The sequence below is a fragment of the Wyeomyia smithii genome, chromosome 2 (genome assembly GCF_029784165.1).
Source record: "Wyeomyia smithii strain HCP4-BCI-WySm-NY-G18 chromosome 2, ASM2978416v1, whole genome shotgun sequence".
NCBI lineage: Eukaryota > Metazoa > Arthropoda > Insecta > Diptera > Culicidae > Wyeomyia > Wyeomyia smithii.
Genome location: NC_073695.1, coordinates 110,285,143 through 110,307,946, shown reverse-complemented (window position 1 = coordinate 110,307,946; position 22,804 = coordinate 110,285,143). Strand labels below are relative to the sequence as shown.

At 35.5% G+C, this 22,804-nt stretch overlaps 1 protein-coding gene across 5 annotated transcripts in view; it reads right to left on the bottom strand.

Moving 5' to 3' along the window:
• The window catches only part of LOC129722213 (elongation of very long chain fatty acids protein 6), a 51,289-nt gene extending 31,712 nt beyond the window's left edge, over positions 1-19,577 (bottom strand). The window contains exons 1-2 of one of the 5 annotated variants that reach the window (XM_055675507.1): positions 19,426-19,577; positions 14,150-14,492 (exon numbers count right to left, since the gene is read on the bottom strand). In XM_055675507.1, the coding sequence (XP_055531482.1) occupies positions 14,150-14,322 (173 nt within the window). In that variant the 5' untranslated portion in view covers positions 14,323-14,492; positions 19,426-19,577. Of the gene's footprint in view, positions 1-14,149; positions 14,510-15,224; positions 15,385-19,405 lie in introns of those variants that run through there. The other 4 variants (XM_055675508.1, XM_055675505.1, XM_055675509.1 and 1 more) reach the window with 4 other exon arrangements.
• Positions 19,578-22,804: the final 3,227 nt, after the last annotated feature.

Below are 22,804 nucleotides of genomic sequence, written 5' to 3'. Positions count from 1 at the left end.
TCTCATCAAAATGTCACGTTCTATATGAAAATGAAAATCAACCATTTTATGACTTATAGTTTCTCGCAAATTAGGCAGATAAAGAACAAGTTTATAATGGCAAGCACATCTTCAGAACTCATTACACAACATAAATATCACTTTGCTGGTGTCCCACTTATGCCGGGCTCGTATAACAACGAAACTGCAACTGTCAGAGAAAGCAGAAATAAAATCGACCTTGAAATTCCACCAATTTTCTCTATCCACAAACCAGAAGCAGAGCTGGCGTATGTCTCCACAATAAACTCGTTTCCTTTTCTGGACTTGCTCTGCAACATACGTTCGATAACAATGTTGGTATACCTTCATTTATGTATCATATCATCTTCTCGTGCTGCTCAGCACAGTTGGAAAGCAGAAAATTTTATTCAATCTTAGAACATTTTTCACCAAATTTCATTTTTGCTAAATTCATTAACTTGATTTATCGTTTTATCTCCGGTGGTTAGAAGGGCAAGATGGTTTCAAGGTACATCGTCGTATATTCGAAGTTGGATTGAGAGTGATCGCCAGACTCAATGGAATTGTCGCGCTAGTTCTCGTAGTTATCCTGTTCTAGATTTTCGTATAATAGAAGTTTAAGCTTACGAAAAGAATGTAGCTTAAAATTTGACCTTCTGTTATAAAAAAAAATCCTAGTGTTGCGAGAAAACGAACTTTGAAATTTTTACCATTTTGAAAGGGAAATCTAATGTTACATTTTTCATTTGGTTTGACCTTCGGTTGCGATAAGCGTACCACATCACATAATGTGTGGCAGAGATTAATGTTAAATCGTGTAGCAAGTTTGAATTTCTAGTTTATTAAGCACAAACGTAGCACGGAATGTTTCATGTCCCTTAAGCTGGAAGTACAAAGTCAGCAGAACAAAGAGTTAATAGCATGAAAATTTAGTTCTCATTCGATGCTCATTTAATGCCATATCGCCGAATTCAATGCTCCATCATTTCTTTGAAAAATGCATTTGTTTGCTAGCTTAAGAAAATAGCTAGCAGACAATATACGAAAATAGCATTTTTAGTCACAAAACGGTTCTATAACGGTCAAAATAATTTAATGCTCATTTAATGCTCTTGAAAAAACTTGATTTTCATGATAATTTTATTGATTTTGTATAAATTTTTCAAGAATATTATAATAATATGATAATACATAAATAGCTTCAATTTTTTCAAACATTTTTCTCTGAAAACAATCAGAATCCTTTTGATACAATTAGATACCGAATAAATGCTCCCATATGCGAGCAGTTTCAATAACTTAGGTGCATTTTTCATTAAATATATTTTTTTTTTAAATATCGTTCTGCTAGCTTAAGAAAAAAGTTAGCAGAACATTGGCCAGAAACAGCATTTTCAAGCAATAAACTGTTGTAGAATGGTCAAAATAATTTTATGCTCATTAAATGCTCTTGAAAAAATCTGATTTTCATGATAATTTCATTGATGTTGCATAAATTTTTCAATAATATTATAATAATATGATAATACATGAATAGCTTCATTTTTTTTTCAAACATTTTTCTCTGAAAAAAATCAGAATCCTTTTGATACGATTAGATACCAATTAAATGCTCCCATATGCGAGCAGTTTCAATAACTTAGGTGCATTTTTCATTGAATATATTTTTTTCAAAAATATTGTTCTGCTAGCTTAAGAAAAAAGTTAGCAGAACATTGGGCAGAAACAGCATTTTTAAGCAATAAACTGTTGTAGAATGGTCATAATAATTTAATGCTCATTAAATGCTCTTGAAAAAACAGGATTTTCATGATAATTTTATTGATTTTGTATAAATTTTTCAAAAATATGATAATATATGAATAGCTTTAATTTTTTCAAACATTTCCCTCTGAAAACAATCAGAATCCTTTTGATACGATTAGATACCAATTGAATACTTTCTTCTGTTCTTCATGAATGATAGATTATTCATTCTCACGTACACTGGTGTTAATACTTAACTCAATTAAAAAATTGGCGCTTGGTTCAGTGAATTTCACAGCGCTCAAAAAAAAGGCTTCGAAAGATCGATTCAACAGAGATAGATCCTGCAGCTCCGATTTTTTAGATGGATCGATCTGGGACCGCTCAGCTGAATCGATCCTGAAGATTGATCTTTCCCTGTAGATCGCCCAATCCCTTATTCCGTATCCTTTTCAATAACAATAACTTCTCTGGCTATTTTCTAACAACTGTTGGTCCCTTTTTTCGATTTGTTGGGTACTATTTGGTCACTTGTTTCATCAAACGGCTTATGCATATTAGCGGCGAATGCTTATTAGCTGAGTCAATTAAAGGCTATAATCGTCTTGTTCGGTATTAAACTGATAAGATATACAAATTTTTAACCTATGACATCAAGAACGCCAAGCCGGTCGAGGTTGTCTTGAAAGGTCTCACCAACGATCAAACCGTTGATGAGATCATCATCACCGCTCAACTACCGATCATCAAACTTACCCCAACAGAATTAATTGGCATATCTAATGAAACGAAAATCATGAGGCGAGAAAAGTCAGAGAGCTGGAATTTCCCTTGTTAATTATTTGATTCATTTTAACCGGACTTATCTCCCAGATGGTCTCGTCGTACGATGCTGGCCTAACAAGCAAGTCGTCGTAAGTTTGAGTCTCGGTTTGGGAGAGACTGTTAGTGTCTGTAGGATCGTAGCGCTAGCCCCGCAACACTAAAACAGTCGGCTGCGAAGTCTTTGTATAGCAAACAAAATGTCAATTTCCGAATCGGAATGTAGCACCCAGGCTTTGTTTTGCTAACCGCACTGAGGTTAACAATTTGAAATTTTTTGACAAACCACATGCCATCCATAATGTTCAGGTAAAGTGGGAGTTATATAGAAAGTTTGGGGGAGGAGAAAAGCCCAATTGCGAATTTGCCAACGTTATGACCATGGTTCAAAAATCTGTAACTTGGACCAAAAATGCCTCATTTGTGGAGACTCTTCTCACAAAAAGGCTATATGTCCTATGAAAGAGAGTAAAAATTTTCGCTGTGCGAATTGTAACAGCAACCATATGTCAAATTTTTATTAATGCCCTGTCCGTCTAGCAATTGTTAAGGCACGGCAAGGTAAACAAAGTTCAATTTCCCAATCAAAACGAAATTCTCCAAGCTGTACCGCTGTACCGCCCATTTTTTTTTTACTCTTTTGCACAGATAACAGGTTCGGAATAAAATTCTGAAAATGATTTTGAAGCGTCATGGTTTGGTACATTCGAATAACATAGACTTACTGGTGTAGAAACATGAAGCTATGTCAAATAATATTATTAACAATTTTCGACAATCCTCAATTGCTACGATGAGCTCTCTTTTTAGTCAATAAGTTTTGAATTGAGTTAGTTGTCAGTTTATATTCTTTTTTTTTTTTTTTTTGATAAGTAGGTTTAACTCCCTACGAATGATAAGTCCTAATTGAGACAGCAAACAAATCTCAATAAATTAAATTACATTTTTTTAATTTAATTTTAATTTTAATTTGATTATTTAAGTTATTGAAACTGCTCGTAAATGGGAGCATTTATTTGGTATCTAATCGTATCAAAAAATTCTGATTGTTTTCAGAGGAAAATGTTTGAAAAAATTGAAGCTATTCATGTATTATCATATTATTATAATATTATTGAGAAATTTATACAAAATCAATAAAATTATCATGAAAATCAAGTTTTTTCAAGAGCATTAAATGAGCATTAAGTTATTTTGACCGTTATAGAACCGTTTTGTGACTGAAAATGCTATTTTCGTATATTGTCTGCTAGCTATTTTCTTAAGCTAGCAAACAAATGCATTTTTCAAAGAAATGATGGAGCATTAAATTCGGCGATATGGCATTAAATGAGCATCGAATGAGCACTAAATTTTCATGCTATTAACTCTTTGTTCTGCTGACTTTGTACTTCCAGCTTAAGGGACATGAATGTTTCACAAATTTTCACTCGAGTTTTTCTTAACATGTCACGAAAAAATACCGAGTTCGTGATATTGTGCAATATGGCACAGTGTAATTTTTCTTTCTCAACCCTGTAGTAGAAAATCGATGCTTGCAGCGGCTAAACGGCGACACACGACAACATGATAAGCTACGGGTGGTTGCTACAAGCTTTGGTTTGTCTGGTAAATCAGCGGCCAGGAGCACAAGCTATGTTTGTATATACCAACTCATAACAATGATCAGATTTTGATCATTTAGCTGGTCAGAAAAGAAATCGTATATTTCTTAGATTTATTAAACTCTTAGAGTAAGTATACTAGATCAATCCTAACGACTAAATGTTATCAAATGAATTTTACATGATTAAGATTGCGATTACAGCGTTATACAGTTACAATTAACGGAGAAACAATCCAATGTAATCTTTTCAAAACGTTCAGTAAAAAATCATTCCTTTTAAAAATTGATGTTAGTGTACTATAAGAACATATGAAAACAACGTGACTGTAAATACCTAGCACCGGAGAGTTACAATCTTGAGGGGATATCAGTAGAATGGTACACATGGCTCGCACGAGATGTATGGCGGAAAAAAATCGCACAAGTATTGAGAGCAACGAGAATCAAAGCGAGAGCATCCCAAGAGCTGGCAGACGACTAGCATGTGCTTATTTCCGGTTAATTGAGGGTCTCGTGCCGAAAGCGGCTGCCACATCCTAGAGAATCTTCAAGAGCACAACACAGGAAATAAAAGAGTGAATAGAAATCTGTAAAAAGTGTGCGCGCAACCGGCGTCTCTCTTTACAAGTTGACGGGTTGGCTATCGCGATGCTTCATACAGTAGGTACTGCTTCACACCAACATCATCTGCACAAATACTGCTATGTCACGTATAGTGAATTGCTTGTATCCGTGCATTTATAGTTTTATCAAATTTATCATAAAGAATTGCCGCTTGCCGGTTATCACGATTCGGTGGGGGGAACGTATGCATTTCGTTGGTTTACGTGTTTGAAGTGTGTTGTTCAGCTGTCTATGAGAGCAGAGCTGTATGCTTTTTTTTCAATTTTAAATATTAGCTAGCCATATTGGAACGATTTTTTGCCTGCGGAATTACATTTTTAATCAGATCAACATTTTGGAAAATCCCACCAAGAGAATGAATTATGCCTGAAGAGTGACAAACTCCGATTTATAGTTCAGCTTATTATATGGTAAAATATTCGCGAAAATACACAAGCTAGCTGGAGTTAATGTCATTATTTTATCATTGAAATCTGAGAATTGAAATAATAGCTAATAGAAACAGAAATATTTTAAAATAAAAAGTAGCTGCATCATATTCCATTACCAACTAAAACGAATAGATTCCGACGGATAATCTTTTCGCCAAAAGTTGAAAACGCTGATAATGATGTACACACGTCATTATCAATGCTTTTTGACAAGCTTTCTCAGTCTTTAAGGTCGTTGAATAAACCATGCGTTGGTTGGCACCCAGACTGCCAACCAAAATCGCCGGTCAACGTTGTGGAAGAGTGACCGATAAACAATTCGCCAATGTATCAATAGTAGGGGCTAAGACCTCTACAACACCTATCGCCGCTATGCCACCAACAGTGACACTCACTGTGACCAGCTGGTTGGCACACGAGGGTTGAGAGTATAGATTTGGAAAAAGTGGGTCAATCGCCTTGTGGCTTCGCAACCATTGCTTTCGCATATATATACGCGCACTCGAAAGAAGAAAAAAAACGTCTGCTGGGGGTGGTGCGGTAGTCTACTATGTGTTGAAAAACATAGTAAATATTCACTAAGAGGACCGTGAGGGGGGTTAAATGCCAAATCCTGTAGTTGACCGAAAAGCGATATAGATAAGGCAGTTGAAGAACATAAGGCAACTAAGTATGCATTCAATATTTTTTGCTTATTTTGTTCTTGTAAAATAAAAATATACTCTGCAGAAAATAGGCAAAATTTTTGAAAAGCTCTTATGAGATATTTGAATTATTTTTACTTTAACTTTTTTTTGAAACACTTGTCTAGATAGTGTTTTTTTCTGGATAGGTCGGAAATAATGACCAATGTATTGTGTAAAATGCAATTATAATTATACACAGTAGTATTGTATCAACTATTAGAGATCGATAAAATACCGAATAAATAAATGCCATGACCAATGATAACTTCTCAGCCTCAGTAATTTACAGTGTGATCCCAGAAATTAAATATTATTTCTCAGGAGATCCACGTGTTTGTCTCGCTTGTGCAATATAACGTTTGCTCAATACGATTGACGCATTGATCCGGTGATGTTTGCCCCATCTCTCATCGAAATGGCAGACCTGTTGAAGCCTACAGGAAAGCGTCTCAAGTACGCATATATTTCACTGTTTGATCAATGAAGTGTTTGTCGTGTGATTTGCTCACAAAGCAACGTTTACACCCAACGTGAGACAGTTTGCTGAATCAGTAAACTGTCCTGAATGGTTACAAACGGATGTAATGGCAATGGGTTGACGCACCATTATAATTGTTGTTTTTAATTCGTTTTGTAACACAAAAAAGTTTAAACGAACGTGTGGAAATAGAAAAAAAAATCAAATTGATTTTATTCTTTTTCAACTGAAACAATTTCTGGATGACGTATGAATCACTTTCGATCTTTTTTTCTTTCTTTCCATTGGAACTCTTCACCATGTTCCGAATTAAACGTGATCACCATTCATTTACTGATTGGTCGAAAAGCCCTGAACCACATCAAGGTTCAATTTTATCGCAGGGGTTATACAGCCGTTTTACTGATAATTGTCCCATGTGTATAGGGAAACTTCATGGAGACTGTGACTGCCTGATGTCCGTAGGACAGCAGAATACAGTTCGTGGGCAAAGTAACATTCGGTAAACCTCATAGGCTGTCGAGTCTTTTGGTAAAGGTCGAGTTGGCAAATAAGGGGTAAGGTTTAGGTCAGTGGTTACCAACCGGGTGTCCGCGGCCGACAAGGGGGCCGAGAGGCTCATCTAGAGGGGCCACGAAGCTCTTAGTAAATTTGACAAGCGATTAAAATTTCTTTCTAAATATCTCAGTGAGAGCGGATTTTCAACTCTTCTGCATATTAGGACCAAGACGTAAAACAAATTAGACTTGCAAGACGATATAAGACTGAAAAACGCAGCCTAGTATCGCAAAACGCAAACACGACGGAGCTCTTTGTGTTTAGCAAAAGGAGCCACGAAACCAAAAAGGTTGGGAACCACTGGTTTAGGTGAAATGTACATAACCGAGTTTTCTAGCTAGAGCCAGAGTAAAATAAACGTAAATTGTCTCTTCGGCTTTTGTGCGATAATTTAATCTGTTGAATAAGGGTTTAAGGTGCTGTATTTAACCCTTGAAAATCTTGGTGTAAAATTGTTTCATGCAAACATTTGGAAAATTGTGTTAAAATGTCCATTCCAAACAGGCGATCATCAGCTGGTTGTTTTATTGACCGCTCAACTGCCAGTGTCACCTCTAGACCTGATAAGTGCAAATCCCGCAATGCTGTGTTGCGTCATGCATAGCAACAACGATAAGGTGATGTTTACTTTAGTTAATAACTTTCGATTTTCATATTTTCGTATTTAAATTTGTCAACAACAAGGTAAATGTCCTCAGGTTGATAGAAATATTAAGAAATAACTGGTTATAGTAGCGATAATAGGTTTCGTTTATACTGTATTTCATTTTACGTGCAAATCATGAAATAATCATTTCAACAATGTGTACATACATTTAAAATACACACAGCACGCGTCATTTCCACCTAGACTCGGTAGACAGCGTCATGGAGATTTACTAGAGTTTTTACAGAATGAACATTTAATTTAGTCTTTTAAATTGAACATTCAATTCAGTGTTTTAAATAAAACGAATAACGTGTACTTTTTTCGTGTGTTCTATAATAAATGCATTAATATCACCATTCGATATAGAATTGTTCGAAAGGCGCCACATTATAATGATAATGCAGACCTCATATTCCTACTTTTTTTTTAGTAGCTTAAGTATTTATGATAAATATTAGTAAATAATGAGTATGTGTGTCCAATCACAAATGGTGACTTCTCAACACTGTTAGAAATTTGTAATTTTAATTGTTAGGATTTGTTTGCTTTCGCAATTAGGACTTATCATTCGTAGGGATTTAAACCTACTTGTCAGAAAAGGGGAAGTAAACTTACAACTAACTTAATTGCTAACTTATTGGCTATAAAGAGAGCTTATCGTAGCAATTGAGGATTGCAACGATTTTTGTCGAAAATTGTTAATAATTTTATTTGACATAGCTTCTAATGGTTCAACACCAGTAAGTCTATGTAATTCGAGTGTACCAAACCAAGGAGGACGCTTCAAAATCATTTTCAGAATTTTATTCTGAATCCTTTGGAGCGTTTTCTTCCTTGTTGTACAGCAACTTGACCAGATCGGTACAGCATAAAGCATTGCTGGTCTAAAAATTTGTTTGTAAATCAAAAGTTTGTTCTTTAAACAAAGTTTAGAATTCCTGTTAATGAGAGGATATAAACATCTCGTATATTTGATGCACTTGGCTTGAATACTCTCAATGTGCTCTTTGAAAATAAGTTTTTTATCATAAATTAGTCCCAAGTACTTAACCTTGTCGGACCAACTTAAAATAACCCCATTCATCTTGACAACGTGATTATTGTTTGGCTTGGGGAAAGAAGCCCTAGGCTTATGCGGAAAAATTATCATTTGAGTTTTAGAAGCATTGGGAGAGATTTTCCACTTTTGCAAGTAGGAAGAAAAAATATCTAAACTTTTCTGCAATCGACTGCACATGACACAAAGACTTTTTCCTTTTGCGGAAATGCGTGTGCCATCGCAGAACAATGACTTTGTGCATCCTGGAGGCAAATCAGGAAGATCTGAAGTGAATATGTTGTACAGGACTGGACCCAAGACTGAACCTTGAGGTACACCTGCACCATCTATCAGATTTTGAATTCTGATAGACAACCTGCAGAGTTCGATCAGTAAGATAATTTTTTAAAATTTTGATTAGGAAAATTGGAAAATTAAAAGTTTGCAATTTCGCAATCAAACCTTTATGCCAAACACTGTCGAATGCTTTTTCTATGTCTAAAAGAGCAACTCCAGTGGAATAACCTTCAGTTAGCTCGTATCATATTAGTAACTCTGAGCAATTGATGAGTTGTGGAATGCCCATTTGCATTGCATTTGCATTTGCATTTCTCCATAATTTGGGAAAATATGCAATTTTGAAGCAGCAATTGAAAATTTTCACTAAAAATTCCATTGTGCTCTCAGGGAGATGTTTGATTAGTATATTAAAGATTCAATCGTCACCAGGTGCTTTCATATTTTTGAAATTTTTAGTAATTGATTTAATCTCATTCAAGTTAGTTTCAATTATTTCTGCAGGTAAAAAATTCTGGGAAGAAATTAAATCAAATTGACGTGTGACTTCATTTTCAATTGGACTCACAAAATTCAAATTTGAGTTATGAACACTCTCAAACTGCTGAGCAAGTCTTTGAGCCTTTTGTTCATTGGATACAAGAAAATGTTCACCATCTTTTAAAACTGGAATAGGCTTTGAAGGTTTCTTAAGAATCTTCGACAGCTTCCAAAATGGTTTTGAATATGGTTTCAATTTTTCAACTTTAGTCTCAAAATTTTGATTTCTCAGAAGAGTAAATCTATGTTTAATCTCTTTCTGTAAATCTTTATAAATAGTTTTAAAAACAGGGTCACGAGAACGTTGATATTGACGTCTGCGGACATTTTTCAAACGAATTAGAAGTTGAAGATTTTCGTCAATTATTGATGAATCAAATTTCACTTGAGCCTTTGGAACAGAATAATTCCTGGCATCAACAATTACCCATTTTAATGCTTCCAAAGCGGAATCAATATTCACTTCGTTTTGCAAATCAAACTCATTATTGAAATTTCTCTCAATATGAGTTTTGTATCTTTCCCAATTAGCCTTGTTGTAATTAAAAACAGAGCTCATAGGGTTTAAAACTGATTCATGTGATAAAGAAAAAGTTATTGGAAGATGGTCAGAATCAAAGTCAGCATGTGTGATCAAATCACTACATACATGTCTTTGATCTGTTAGCACCAAATCAATTGTTGAAGGGTTTCTTACAGAAGAAAAGCATGTAGGACTATTCGGAGACAAAATAGAATAGTATCCAGAGGAACAATCATTGAATAAAATTTTGCCATTGGAATTACTTTGAGAATTATTCCATGAACGATGTTTAGCGTTAAAATCGCCGATTATGAAAAATTTCGAACGATTTCTGGTGAGTTTTTGTAAATCACCTTTAAAATAATTTTTGAGCTCGCGTGTGCATTGAAATGGTAAATATGCTGCGGCAATAAATAAAATCCCAAGTTCAGTTTGAACTTCAATTCCCAAAGTTTCAAAAACTTTCGTCTCAAGATGGGGAAGAGCACGATGTTTGATTCGGCGATGAATAACAATTGCAACTCCACCGCCGGAACCCTGAATCCTATCATATCTATGAACCACGTAATTGGGATCATATTTTAATTTTATGTTAGGTTTCAAAAATGTTTCAGTGATAATTGCAATATGCACATTATTTACTGTTAAAAAATTAAAAAGCTCATTCTCATTGGCCTTCAATGAGCGAGCATTCCAATTTAATATTTTAATTGTTTTATTTAAAATCATTGCTAAATTTTAAATTAGAAACAATTTTAATAGTAAAATTTGTGCCTATTTGAATGGCTTCAAACATTGATTTTGCCTGCAACATGGCGTTCATAAGATCGAACATTGCCTGTTGCAAAAAAGAAAGTTTACCTGCCGTAATAGGCCCCAGGCAGTTGACATTAGAAAAAATATTTTCGGCAGCAATATTAGCTGGAGTAATAGGTGTACAATTATTTTCTAGCGTGTTTTGCTTACCCATATTAACGGTCATTTTCGAACTACCAACACTAGGCGGTATAATGTTCGAACTACCTGTAACCTGTGCATATGTTAAACGGGTATGCAAAGGAGTAGGTAAACTATGCGTCACTGGTACGCTTGGAGAATTTTGTTTTGAAGTTGGTTTTAATTGAGAAATTGAATTTTGTTTACCTTGCCTTGCCTTAACAATTGCTAAACGGACTGGGCATTGATAAAAATTTGACATATGGTTGCCGTTACAATTCGCACAGCGAAAATTTTTACTCTCTTTCACAGGACATGTGTTCTTTTTGTGAGAAGAGTCTCCACAATTAAGACATTTTGGTCCATGTTACAGAATTTAGAACCATGGCCATAACGTTGGCAAGTACGGCATTGGGTGATATGCTTTTCACCTCCGCCATACTTCCTATAAATTTCCCACTTTACACGCACATTATACAAAGCATGTGCTTTTTCAAAAAAATTTAAGTTGTTAACCTCATTGCGGTTAAAATGAATTAAATAATTAACAAGGGAAATTCCAGCTCTCTGACTGTTTTCGCCTCGTGATTTTTGTTTCATTGGAATTACTTGGGTAGGGGCTATGCCAAGTAATTCTGTTAAAGTAAGTTTGATCTCATCAACGGTTTGATCGTTGGTGAGACCTTTCAAGACAACCTTGAACGGCTTGGCGTTCTTGGTGTCATATGTAAAAAATTTGTACATCTTGTCAGTTAAATACTGAACAAGACGATCACGACCCTTTACTGAGTCGGCTAATAAGCGGCATTCACCTCTACGGCCAATTTGATAGGTAACTTTAACGTCAGAAACAAACGTTGAAAGTTCCTTTTTGAATATATTAAATTCAGAAGAAATAGTTACCACAATAGGTGGAACTTTCTCCTTTTTTAAAGATTTTATATTTTGTATAGTTTCATTATTGGTAACTTCCATTTCACCAGCTTCTTGCTCAGGCAAAATATCAAAAGGATTGTCACTACAGACACTCGAAGTGTCAGAAAGAGATGCCTCGCTTTTCCTCCCCGCAGCGATGCGAGGTTTCTTTTTCCGTCCAGCCATTTCAGGTGATACGAAAAAAGTTCAGAAATAATATCAAATTGCAAGTATTGAGAAAGAAATAGGTAGTCTTGAGAAAGACTGATGGGAAATAACTTTCAGGTAGTCTTTAAAAGACACACTGACAAAACACAAACTTTGAAGCTATAGGCAGTCAAAGACCAGTCCACAAGCAACCGAAAAAACGTCTGATCTGTAGGACAGTTCAAGACGCACTGATATTCCTACTTTATTTAAGCTTTATATCCATGCGCGCTCTTTTTCGGAGCAGAATTATAGTCATTTTTCAATGAGGATAACATGGTACTCTATTTACACTAGCTGTGGAGTCGTTACGCACGCACCCGCATTAATGTGTGTTGTACAGCGGAAAAGTATAAGAGGCAGTGCTAATGTTTAATTCAAATCAAGGTAATTTATTGCACACATCCGTACAATTTCACATGTCCACTGGGCTCTGTCTAATTGTTTCATGTGCTCCGTTCGCTTGAATCTGTTTCCATGACTACGCCTGCAAATTTCATGTATGCAAGAATCGTTATCAGCCAGTTCTTGTCACGTATGCTAATACTGGTGTGTAGCAGCCGTCCTGCCCGAGTTAAGTTGGAAAGTATAGCGAAAACAAAATTTTGTGCTCTGACTGAGTGTGTTTCAGTTTGTCTCATTTTCTTAAAAACAAAGTTTGTTTTTACAAAAAAAATAAAAAAAATAATTCAAACGATTCATGCATTTAACTTTTATTAAAAAGACAAAAATAAATATTGTTTTTGAACCTATGTATGTATAAAGTTCAATATCAAACCAAAACAACGATTACGGTATTTTACTGTTTAGCTTCGTTCGCGTATGTCCACCAACAAGTTAATTAAACTTCAGATATTGCCGCAAAAATCGCACGGCAATGTTATATAACAAATTTACAGAGAATCTTATGCGACCAGTTGACCGAAAAAGCAAAATGCGGCATTGCAGTCATTCGCACTTCGAATATTTGAAGAGAATATAGTCGGCATCGAAAACTAATTTTCTCACCACTAACCAAAGTTAACCAAAATTGCAACTGAGCCCGGTTTGAGTTGATATTTATTATTATGAAATCTAGAAATGGATATCATTGATTTTTTTTATTTTCCCGAATCGGCTTTTTTATTTCATTTATTACCACTACAACGATCATATTGTGCCGATCGCGAGTGCGATCAAATTTCACTTCGATTACTCGACGGAACACGTTTCACCACTATATAATAATCTTTTTTTAGCATAATGACTAGATGTTGGCAGGGTTATTTCTGAAAGCGAAATTTATTATGCAACTTGTGTCAAAGAAACTGATAGAGAGAATTTCACAATCTATGAAACAGCAAAATCTGCAAAAACTAGTATTGGCGGTATAACTGGTTTTCAGTGTCTAAATGTGATGCGAAATCCAGAACGCATATTCGAATTCACTAACGTGTTTTTAATGACACAGAAACATATTTGTCGGATGAATGATGTAGCATTTCTGAATAGGAATGTTGCTGTTGGAAAATATTTTAGATTATTAAATATTAAACTATTACCTTTTCCCCATGTTTGTATCGATTTAAATGTCTGTTATTCCTTTTTCTCCCCGAAATTATAATCGTACATTTTTGGTTTTTCGTTTTTTTTTATATATCTTACTAAAACACCGTTTTAAAAGTATAAAAAAATATTTTAACTACCAACCGAAATACGTTATCAACGAACTATTAGCGAAACAATTCTTGCGTAACCAAAACACAAACGAAACAAACGCGGGAGTTCATGATCCGCGACACATCATTAAGAAATAAAAAAAGAATTACAAACAATTGAAAAAGAACGAAATCACCAGGCGATTTGAATGTTTCGCTCCAAAAACAGGATGCGATGAGCGCAAAAGATTTGCGCACCTGGTTGATTCCGTGAAATATAACGTTGGAAACAATCTGTAGAAAAATCATATCTCTGTTTATATTGCCGTCAGTAATTATCAAACAACCTGTTGAAGTTAGCGTGTGAAAACTATGGCTTTCAATGTATCGTCATCGGTGATAAAACTTGCGTTTAATAAAAATAGTAAATTTAGCTGAAATCATTTACTAACCTCGGTCTGTTTTGCATTAAATGCTGCCCTCCGAAAATCACCGCCATGTAGATTCCGCAGTAATAGAACACATAGGTCCAGTTTTTGACCATCCAAACACGTGTATCCTGGTGAATGAATTCATTCTCGAAGTCGAAGATGTATGAGTAGTTTGGTGTGATCTCGACATTCATCTTTGCTTCGACTGCCTTTGGGTGTGATTATTGTGTTCAACGACTGGATATCTTGTATTTTGGTAACACTCACTAGCGATATTGCTTTACTTTTATCTTCTATCCAGATGAATTATATCGCTATAAATCTGGTATTAATCACAACTATTGATTCAACCACTGGCCCTGCCCTAATAGAAAGAAAAAGCTATTTCAGAAGCATAAAACCCTTATTATTATTATTCGTTGTTTAACGCTGCAAGCTTAGTCACTATAGTTATCATTCACTAGCAACTCTTGAACACACGCCGCTACATAAACTCCCCGTCTTCGCACGCACCATCTCTTTCATTTCCTCAGTTCTCCGCAATCGGTATGGTGTTCATCGGTTTGAACAAAAATGCAATCTTCAATCGTATAAACGATTTGTGAAATTTTTCGCGTTTCAAAAACCAATACTGTTAACGTAAGCTGTTAGTGAATTAAAATTATAGATGTTACAAATCGATTTTATGATAGGCCAACGCATTCAAGCTCAAAGAGAGTTTAATATGGTTTCAAATACAGAGAATAGGGGAGAGACAGTCGTATTTTCTTCCCTTTTCCAGACACTGAATATGCCTGAAAAAAGCACTTGCGGTCTCGCTTAAAGCAAAAAAAAAAAAAGGTTAAAACTATATCTTGAAACCACTTTTTTCACGTTTAAAGTTCTGTATCGCGGTTGACCTTGTCTGGGCTACGTTTCCGCTTCTAGCTCATTGGCCAAGAGTGAGCACCACTTTCTCTATGGAGAAAACACGTTTTGTTCTGAAGCCCGGAAAACTATACGCACAAACTTTGATCACATAGATGCAATGATAACTACAAATTGCAGCAACTGAATTGAATGATAATCTCCAGTTACACAATAGTTGCATACTAACCCATCCAGGAGGTATTCTGTCTCACTTTGGAATGTAACAAACTTCCCTTACACTGCAGATAAAATATCTACAAGTTCAGCACTATTCGCTGAACGGTCGAAAACCGACTGGTAATCAAACGAGTCAAGTCACAATTTTAAGCTAACATTTTTTGGTCACTCGCTGGTATAGCTATGCTCGAGGTTTGTGATATTGCTCTCGTCGTTTGTACAGAGCGAGAAAGAGAGCGAGGGAGAGAGTTGGTTATGACATCATAAAACTGAGAGAGCTGTATGTCTCTCACACAGAGTTGCCAATAAAATTTTCGATTTAACTGGAATAAGGCTGAAGAAAAAACTGGAAAAAACTGGATCCCAAATAAATTTAGAAAAAAGGAAAAAAAGATTGTGAAGGAGCTTTTCTGTTACGGGGATTGAACCCAGTCAGTGTCAGTTTTGGATCATAAGAGATAACTCTTCGCAAAAAATTACTCATTTTAATCAGAACTGTCTTGTTTTGTTACATTTTGTTAAAATTATGGAAAATTACGCAATCAATCTATCTCAAAATTAAGTTATAGAGGAAATATAGAGGAGACCAAAGATTAATTCGGGACATCTAGTGTTGGGTTACATATCCGATTATACTTTATTCACTGTGATTTCGGATTTGCGTTGATCTACGTTGTACTTTTTTGTGCCGAATGCTGAAAAATATTAGGGAAATTTATGTTAAATTTCAGGGAAAATCAGGGAATTTTATTTTGAAAATTTTTTCGCCACCCTTTGTTAAGAATTGTCATAATAATTTATCAATCTACAAAATTTCCGTTTTAAAAATATTTCCGAAAACCAATCGGAGCTTGAGTGAATAAAAAACTGGATAAAACTGGCAAATATCTGAAAAAACTGGAAGATTTTGGGAATAAACTGTTTGACTGGATCACTTGAAAAAAAACTGGAGGAATCCAGTTTAAACTGGAACATTGGCAACCCTGCTCTCACAGATCAACTGTATCGTTTCTGCTGATGAAACGCGTCCATCGTCCGATGTCTAGTGAGCCCCACATTAGGGAAAGCATCTGAGCAATCACAGACCAGGTGTATGTGGTATCTATGAATTGATTTTCCTGTGTATAATAAACTTATTAACATCCTAAGTAATAAAAAATTGCTGCTATTTTCATGGTATATATTATTCCGACTTTATTAGCCAACAATTATTTCTCCCAACAAGTTCTTACTGTTTTTTATTGCGATTTATTTTTCTTCTATTTTGTAACTTTAAACTGCCTAAAAGTCTAGTTAGCAAATGGATGTTAAAATGACACATTTTATATAATAGACGAACAAAAATTTAAATTGAAAAATAAATTAAATTTTGAGAAAAAAAAACTGAAGACACTTAAAAAACAGCCATCTATATTTTAATGTTTACGTAACATACTTCTAGAAAACAAGTTAACATCTCTTGTTTTTATTCTTTCCTCTTTCATATATCATATCCTTTTTTCAACATACAGGCACAGACTGACAGACGTAACACTAGAACCTAGCTCCATCGCTACAAAAAAACGATCATTTCAAAATTTGCAATCGAATAACAGTCATCACGCGATAACGCCGTCTGGGGTGCTGTCATGCAATCTCACAATTTTGTAGTTGCCAATTTGACACATGCACATACGCTAGCGCTGATGCCGAAATACAAGACGAAGCGTGAACACGGCAGCAGATGGTGTTAGCACAGACTCACATACGTAACACTGGAACCTGGCTCCATCGCCACAAAAAAACGATCATTTCAAATTTCCAATCGAGTTAATATCACCGCGCGATAACCCTGTCTGGGGCGCTGTCATGCAATCTCATACATTTTTTGTGGTTCCCAATTTGACACATGCACGTACGTTAGCGCTCGTGTCGGAAAACAAGACGCAGCGCGAACACGGCAGTAGATGGTGCTAACACAGACTAACAGATGTAACACTGGAACCTAGCTCCATCGCAACAAAAAACGATCATTTCAAATTTCCAATCGCACAACAGTCATCGCGCGAAAACACCGTCTGAGGCGCTGTCATGCAATCTCATACATATTTTGTGGTTCTCCATTTGACACATACAGTAACGCTGGCGCTGATGTCGAAATACAGTAGATGGTGCTAGTGTTACTAACGTAAAGTACTGAAATCATCCGAACGATGATTTTATTGAAAATTTGTTCGAAGTGTTATGTCTAGTCTGTGGTGCTAGTGTTACTAACGTAAAGTACTGGTATCCGAGCGATTTTTTCGAAAATTGGTTGAAAGTGTTATGTCTGTTAGTCTGTGATACCTCGTATACCTCGATTATATGCACCCTCGATTTTACACTAAGGTCGCTTTTTACGCGGGTTTTATTACGCGGATTCCGGAATTTACGCGTTTTTTTACGCGGATTCCGGAATTGGGTTGTTTAGCTATATCAGTTTTCTATATCATCTGAAAGATCTGCATTTTCTAGGTAAAACGTGATTCAAAATTTTTTTCCATCGTTGTCCTTCGCCTTTTAAATCACAATTTAAAACTGCTCGAAATCGCTACAATGACAGTTCGCCCATATACCAACTGTCATTGTAGCGATTAAGAGCGAATTTTTATCCTCCATTTAAAAACCGAAGGATAATGATATAAAGTTTTAATAAATCACGTTTTGCTCAGAAAATTACACTCTTACAGATGAAATATAAAAATCGGAAATCCGTGAATAGCTAAACAACCCAATTTACGCGGTCTTTTTAAGCGGATTCCGGGATTCATGCAAATTCCAGAATTTACGCGGTATTTTTTTTTGCGCGGATTTCAGTTTCCCTTCACTCGGAATGCAGAATTAACGCTGGTTTTTTTTAACGCGGATTCCTGAATTTATGCGGTTTTTTCACGCGGATTCCGGAGTTTACGCGTTTTTTTTTTTACGCGGCACGTACCCCCCGCGTAAAAAGCGACTTTAGTGTACTTCGATTTCACACATTCTTGTTTTCAACATTTTTAAATCATTTGTTGCTCAGCAATACCCTAATTATGCTCAGTAATACAGTGAGGTCTTTTTTACACTATTTTTTTAAAAGGTTTCGTTTTACACGTTTTTATGACGATTTTCCAAATAACGCGGTTTTGTTACTCGTTTTTTTTTGCACAATTGTTCGTCCTCGCGTGAAACAGTTACATACAGTAAGTAACAGTAACGGTTACAGACTATAGTGTTTTTTAAACAATTACATATCTACGTCGTTTTTTTTTTCAAATAACGTTTTTTTGTACGGTACGTATCCATTGTGTAAAGAAATACCACAGACCAACAGACATAACACGTCGAACAAATTTCTAATAGAATCATCGTTTGGATGATTCCAGTACTTTACGTTAGTAACACTATCACAATCTGCTGTCGTGTTCGCGCAGCGTCATATGTTCGACATCAGCGCCAGCGTTACTGCATGTGTCAAATGGGGAACTACAAAATATGAATGAGACTGCATGACAGTGCCCCAGACGACGTTTTCGCGCGATGACTGTTATTCGATTGAAAATTTGAAATGAACGTTTTTTGTGGCGATGGAGCTAAGTTCCAGTGTTACGTCTGTTAGTCTGTGGAAATACTTTACTGTATTGACCCTTTTTTTTCCACTGAAGAGCATTTTTATTTGCCAAATGATCTGGAAATTCGCAAAAATTTAATCGAGCGTTTTGACTGACAGCAAATTGCAGACAACTAATAGTGCTTTACAAAAAAAAAAAAACAATGAAAAATTGGAGATTAAATAATTAAAATTAAAAAACTCAACCTTCCATAAAAAAATGATTTTTCATTTCTCCATCCTGGACTAGTTGCATTATAATTTCAAGTTTCTTTAAAAAATTACAAAAATATTTCTATTTTGCCATTCTTAGGTTTATCTCAGTGATGAAAATTCACATAAAACAGTTATAAGCAGAAATTGTGCAACCTATTCCACAAAAATAATATGCCAGCACTGTATCAACTTAACGGGTTTTACCGGGGCGATTATTTCGATAGTGAGGAAAACACATGTTCATCAGTGACAAATCTTCTCGCTCCGATTGATTCATGTTTCTGCATGAACAAATAACTAATTGTTTTCTCCACAGGTGAGCGATTTTGAAGTAATTAAAAGCTAATAAACAATTATAAATCAGTTACTTTAAAAAAACATCAAAAACCTCAGTTATTAATCACCACCGGACGCGACACAACCACATAAAACACTACTATCAATATCAGATACGGAAGATTAAACCGCAGGAGCGGCTGGTTGCTAACTTTTTTTTTGCATCAGACTTGTCCCTTTCAGCGAATCGACTGGCATGACATTGACGTTTCAGATAAAACGATAAAAGTGCAGCGTAATGCGAGTAGAAAGGTGCGGAGAAACTTTGCTCTAGATAAATATTGCCGCTAGGGGATCATTTAAATAATACATAACGCTCTAGGGGGTGGGAGGGTATTCAGCGGAGCGTTATATTGCATGTGGCCAACATGTAAAATTGCGTTACATGGGGGTGGGTGGGTATTGAAAATTGCCGAATTCCGCGTTATGTAATATTTGAATGGTTCCTAGTGTGAACTTCAGAGGGCGTCCGCTTTGATCGCTTTGATGCTGACTCCGCATAATCAATAACTCTCGCCGTTTTTTGATTTATACGAGCGAAATCTGCCCTTACTAATAAGATTTATTGATAAAAGAATTTACTCTCAATCAAACAATCTTATTTGTACGGGTAGATTAAGCTTGTATTCATTGAAAAACGTCAAATTGTAACTTGTTTACATATGGCACATGGGCCCTTTTCACATGTTTAGCGAGAACTGTATTTAAATCACCCACTCTTTGGACAACTCTGCTTACGTCGATTTGAAGTCTCACAAATTTTATGCTAAGAGAAATAAATCTTGCAAACATATGTGTTGCAAATTTCTCAGAAATCCCAAAACTGACGTTAGCAGAGAGGTTCGCACTGCTTGTACGTTTGTTGTTATTGTTGTTTCTCAAGCTGCAAATGTCGTAATGATATCAAAAGTGATTTTTATTCTTGTATGAAGGATTGGCAATCGCGACACTAGAGCTATCAATCGGATAACATTTGTTTTTCACGCCTTTCGATCCGGATTGGATCCAAATTGCGACCGATCGAACATACATATAGCTGTCAAAAGTTGAAAACATACTGAAATCAGCTGATCGCAACTGTCTCGTGGATTGCCTTTTTAAGAACACGCATCATAGCGACCGCCATTATGGTACATGAAAAGCTGGATAGCTTTAGGACCCAAAAGTCAGATAGTTGAGGGTTGCAACGGCTAGACAAGTTCTCTCGTCAAAATTCAACCATAGAAAAAAAAACATTCAAAATGAGTCCGTTTTATTCCAGAGTCAAAGTTAAAGTACTGGACAATCTTCAACATTTCTGAACATCCAGCATCATTCAGAAAAATCGGGACAAATGCTAAAATATTAAAAATAAATCAGGACGCTCAAAACGGGTCTCAAAAACAGGACATGTCCTGCTAAATCAGGACAGGCGGTATCCCTAATTAAACTAATGTACTATTACAAAATGTCTAACCGAGTTAAACACTGATTTCGACCAAACAAAGCTGACTGAAATGATCAAATATGACCCAATTCGGATGATGCTCAAAAACTAATTGATTTCAATTCCAGATGTCATTCTGAATTTCAAGAAGGTGATTTCCGGTTTCTTTAAATCAGCTTTAGTCATTTACTAAATACTATCTAAAACTAGATCCAATATAGGGTCAGAGCTCGTGAAACGGATCACTGAAAATCGTGATGTCTAATTTTTTTCAAATAAGTGTTGAAAACTTCAAGCGTTTCACTCGGGAATTTGTATTGAAATTGAGTTAGTTTTGAAGTTGTTATTGTCTTTTAAGATTTAGGTCAATATTCTTTTTAAATAGACCTATCTTTGAAAATATTGCATCGAATTTGATGAAATTTTCACAGCCAATGCATCAAGCTGCTTTGTACACACGATCTCGGTTCACCTAACTAAAGCTTCGGCACAAAATATCCGTAATCTTGGTAGTAATAGCCGGGTAATATTTTATGCCGAAATTTCAGTTAGGCTGAACCGAGATTTACGAAAATATGTGACAGCTGTCATTTTTTCTAACCGAGCACTCAGTGGTGCCGTTCTTGGCAAAAATTACCGAGACCCGGCAATAAATTCTAAGTGTGTAGCAAAGACGAGATAGCAAGATACACATATGTCAGATCTTCTCATATACCTTGCGAACTTCCAGTAATGTGACGCCCCCGAACAACTCCAAGAAACATTAATGGGTAATGTGTGTGTGATGTGCATACACTATCGAATACGAGCTTGACAATAACAACTACAGAAATGTCGAAGAAAGGGCGTTTCGACTTTGTTTCCAGTCACATGCAGGGAGCTGTATGTCTTGTTATTGGCCCTGACGACTCTGTTGATATTGGTTTGGTTTTTACTTGCGAAAGTGAAGGAGGAAAATATTTTTGCTTTTGTTTTCATACATAAGTTGACAATTGCATATGAGAATTCGCGTAGGTGCGAACAGCCTTAAAAATCTCTTTTACTTGTGTCAGGGACAATTGCTCGTCTTAGGTTGTAGTTTATGGGAATTTTTTTTGGAGAAAAACATATTTTTTTAATAGTAACTATTTAAAACAATATGTTGGGGCACTGAAAAACCTAAAAAAAAACAACCAAATTTCGAAACTTCTCTGAAAACTTCGAGTTGGTGTTATTTTAAATTCAAAAGATATGAGCTTTCAAAGTTGGTGCCGCAACGCATTTATAAGGGAGAAACGCCTCAAAACCTAGCTTTTTTCAGTTCTCAAACCAAAAAGTGCACCATAATGACCAAATGAAATAGCATGGGCGATCTTACCCCGCTGATGCGTTCTGTACGGTTGTCCCCTAACTAAATTTTGCATTGTTTTTTAGCAAAGTGTGCAGGTAGATTTGCGAGTTGTTAGGGGTATAAAGTCTTCATCATTAAGTGGGGTATCAAACTGATATTCTGACCATTTTGCGGCTAAAAATTATTTCGATCAAACTAAATTTACAAACCTTACAGAGTTTTTGCATATTACTGAAACTGGGATTTTCAATAGTGCAGTTGAATTTCTGTATCTCGACAGTTTTATAATGATAAATCTCTCTATTGCGACATAATCAACGGTCCCTCCTGTTTTACATACACAAAAATACTTCGTTTTATTGCGACATTTCTCTATTACGACGGTCCCTTGAGATGTCGCTATAAAGCGATTCGACTGTAGTACTACTCGCTCTTTTCTCGCTTGAAAATGCGTTGCGGCATTTACTTTGAAACCCCATATCTTTTGTACAAAAAATAACACCAATTCGAAATTTTCAGGAAAGTTTCGAAATTTTGTTAAAAATACTGGTTATTTATTTCGGATTTTTCAGTGCTCCAGAACAAATCTTTTTAACAATATGTTATAATAGTTATAATATGTTATAGAATGTTTTAATAGTTACTATTGGAAAAATATTTATTCCACAAAAAAAT